Raw genomic sequence first — 2,924 nt, forward strand, 5'->3', positions numbered from 1 at the left:
CTTTTTTCCCCCCCCCCCCCCCCCCCCCGCCTGCTGTGCCTCGAAGACCAAGCTGGAGATCCAGAGGGCTCTGGCCGAGGACTCCACCGTCTACGAATACGACAGCATCTACGAGGACATCCAGCAGAAGAAGGAGGCCGAGAGCCAGGCCAGCGTCCTGGCGAGCAAAGAGGAAAAAAAGGTCCGTTCCTGGCCGGTTGTGTGTGTTTGTGTGTGTGTGGGCCAGCCACGCTTGGGGAACAGAGAGCGACACCTGGGGAAGGGGACGGGGGAGAAAGCAGAGGGATGCAGGAAGGGGATTCAGGCAGTCCTTACCTTACGGCCCGTAACTGAGCGCAAAACTTTTGTCGCTAACTTTTTTGTGCAATGAGTTTGGTTCAGTGGAACAGCTGGCCACCAGAAATCGTGGGCGCTCCATCACTGGAGGTTTTTTAAGAAGAGACTGGAGAGGCGCTTGTCTGAGACGGTATAGGTTCTCCTGCTTGAGCGGGGGGCTGGACTAGAAGACCTCCAAGGTCCCTTCCAGCTCTACTTTTGTTCTAGTCTAGTCTAGTCCAGTCCAGTCCAGTCCATTCATTATTCTATTCTATTCTATTCTATTCTATTCTATTCTATTCTATTCTATTCTATTCTATTTCCTATTCTATTCTATTCCATTTCCTATTCTATTCTATTCCATTTCCTATTCTATTCTATTCTATTCTATATTCTATTCTATTCTATTCTATTCTATTTCCTATTCTATTCTATTCTATTCTATATTCTATTCCATTTCCTATTCTATTCTATTCTATTCTATTCTTTTTTCTATTCTATATTCTATTCTATTTCCTATTCTATTTCTTATTCTATTCTATTCTATTTCCTATTCTATTCTATTCCATTTCCTATTCTATTCTATTTTCTATTCTATTCTGTTCTATTCTATATTCTATTCTATTCTATATTCTATTCTATTCTGTTTCTATTCTATTCTATTCTATTCTATTCCATTTCCTATCCTATTCTGTTCTGTTCTGTTCTGTTCTGTTCCAATATATATATACTGGACTATCAGCAAATCTTTGACGTTTTGCCGAATTGCCATCTGCAAATGCAGAACCAGATCTTACAGGATAGTCCTTGACTTACGACCGGTCATTTAGTGATGGTTCAAAGTTATGATCTACCTGAAAAAGGGAACTTACAACCCAGATCCAGTCAGTCCCACTCCTCGGTCCTATGACTGGTCTTTGGACGCTTAGAAATAGGGCCACATTTAACGCTGTTTGCAGTTGTCCTGGGGTCACCTGGCCGCATTTTATGACGCTTCTGCCGAAAACGGCCACTTGAGATTTTCAGCAAAACCAGGGGTCTTCAAACTTGGCCACTTTAAGACTTGTGGACTTCAACTCCCAGAATTCCTCAGCCAGGATGCTTTAAGACTGAGGGCTGGCTGAGGAATTCTGGGAGTTGAAGTCCACAAGTCTTAAAGTGGCCAAGTTTGAAGACCCCTGAGCAAAACCATGCCCTACTGGACGACAGGCCCCTTTAACGACGGCAGTGTTTGCTTAACAACCATGGTATTCGTTTTACAACAAGGGATTTGTTTAACGACAACTGTGAAATCAGGTCGATCATGTGATGGACTGTTTTGATTTAACGACCTTAATGGGCAGGCTCCATTGCGGTTGTAACTTGAGGATTAGCTTTTATACAGAAACAGAGCCAGTTTGGTCTGGTGATTAAGACTGAAAATCCTGAGATGGTGAGTTCTAGTTCCGCCTTAGGCATGAAAGCCAGCTGGGGGACTTTGGGCCAATCACCAGGAGACGGTGAGTTCTAGTTCCGCCTTAGGCATGAAAGCTGACTGGGTGACTTTGGGCCAATCACCAGGAGACAGTGAGTTCTAGTCCCGCCCTAGGCATGAAAGCCAGCTGGGGGACTTTGGGCCAATCACCAGGAGACGGTGAGTTCTAGTCCCGCCTTAGGCATGAAAGCCAGCTGGGGGACTTTGGGCCAATCACCAGGAGATGGTGAGTTCTAGTCCCGCCTTAGGCATGAAAGCCAGCTGGGTGACTTTGGGCCAATCACCGGGAGACGGTGAGTTCTAGTCCCGCCTCAGGCTCGAAAAGGTAACCTTGGGCCAGTCCCTGTCTCTCGGCCTAACCCGCCTCACCGGGTCGTTGTGGGGAAAACAGGAGGAACAGTTTTCGGTTGCGTTCTGTACACACCTCCTTCGTTTACTCGTTAAAAATTACGAAATAAGCTTACATCATGATAAGCTAACGTCCCGCGCCTTCCTGTCTCCTCCCGGCAGCCCAAATACATCCAGAACATCCTGCAGGCGGCCGAGCTGCGGAAGAAGGAGCAGGAGCGGCGGATGGAGAAGAAGATCCAGAAGGAGCGGGAGTCGGAAGGAGACGCCTTCCAGGACAAGGAGGCCTTCGTCACCTCGGCCTACAAGAAGAAGCTGCAGGAAAGAGCCGAGGAGGAGGAGCGGGAGAGGAGGGAGGCGGCGGTAGAAGGTACGCGGAGGGGGGCTCTGCATCGGGGAGGTTTCGGGCTGGGGGGACCCTCAGGGATCATCAGGGAGGACCCAAAGATGCTTTTTCAGGAGGCAACTGGACTTTCTCATTTTTCCTTTGAAGGCATTTCGCTTCTCATCCCAGGAGCTTCTTCAGGTTCTGATTGAATGATGGGAAATGGGAGGATTTATCCTCCTTGCAGACGGCTGGTCATTTGTCTTCTTTTAGAGCAGTGTTTCTCAACCTTGACAATTTTAAGGCATGTGGACTTCAACTCCCAGAATTCCACAGCCAGCATTGCTGGCTGTGGAATTCTGGGAGTTGAAGTCCACATGCCTTAAAATTGTCACGGTTGAGAAACACCGTTTAGAGGGTCTTTGAGGCCATTTGAAAAGGTCTCTTCCTCCTCCTCCTCCT

At 47.6% G+C, this 2,924-nt stretch overlaps 1 protein-coding gene across 1 annotated transcript in view; it reads left to right on the top strand.

Moving 5' to 3' along the window:
• LOC107300403 (nuclear speckle splicing regulatory protein 1-like) overlaps positions 1 to 2,507 on the top strand; it is a gene marked incomplete at both ends in the record, with an annotated part of 6,026 nt that extends 3,519 nt beyond the window's left edge. The window contains 2 exons of the mRNA XM_015829735.1: positions 47 to 181; positions 2,300 to 2,507. Coding sequence (XP_015685221.1) covers positions 47 to 181; positions 2,300 to 2,507 — 343 coding nt within the window. The remainder of the gene's footprint in view (positions 1 to 46; positions 182 to 2,299) is intronic.
• Positions 2,508 to 2,924: the final 417 nt, after the last annotated feature.

This window comes from Protobothrops mucrosquamatus, unplaced genomic scaffold (assembly GCF_001527695.2).
Source record: "Protobothrops mucrosquamatus isolate PMUCROS unplaced genomic scaffold, P.Mucros_1.0 scaffold6923, whole genome shotgun sequence".
In the NCBI taxonomy this organism is placed as follows: domain Eukaryota; kingdom Metazoa; phylum Chordata; class Lepidosauria; order Squamata; family Viperidae; genus Protobothrops; species Protobothrops mucrosquamatus.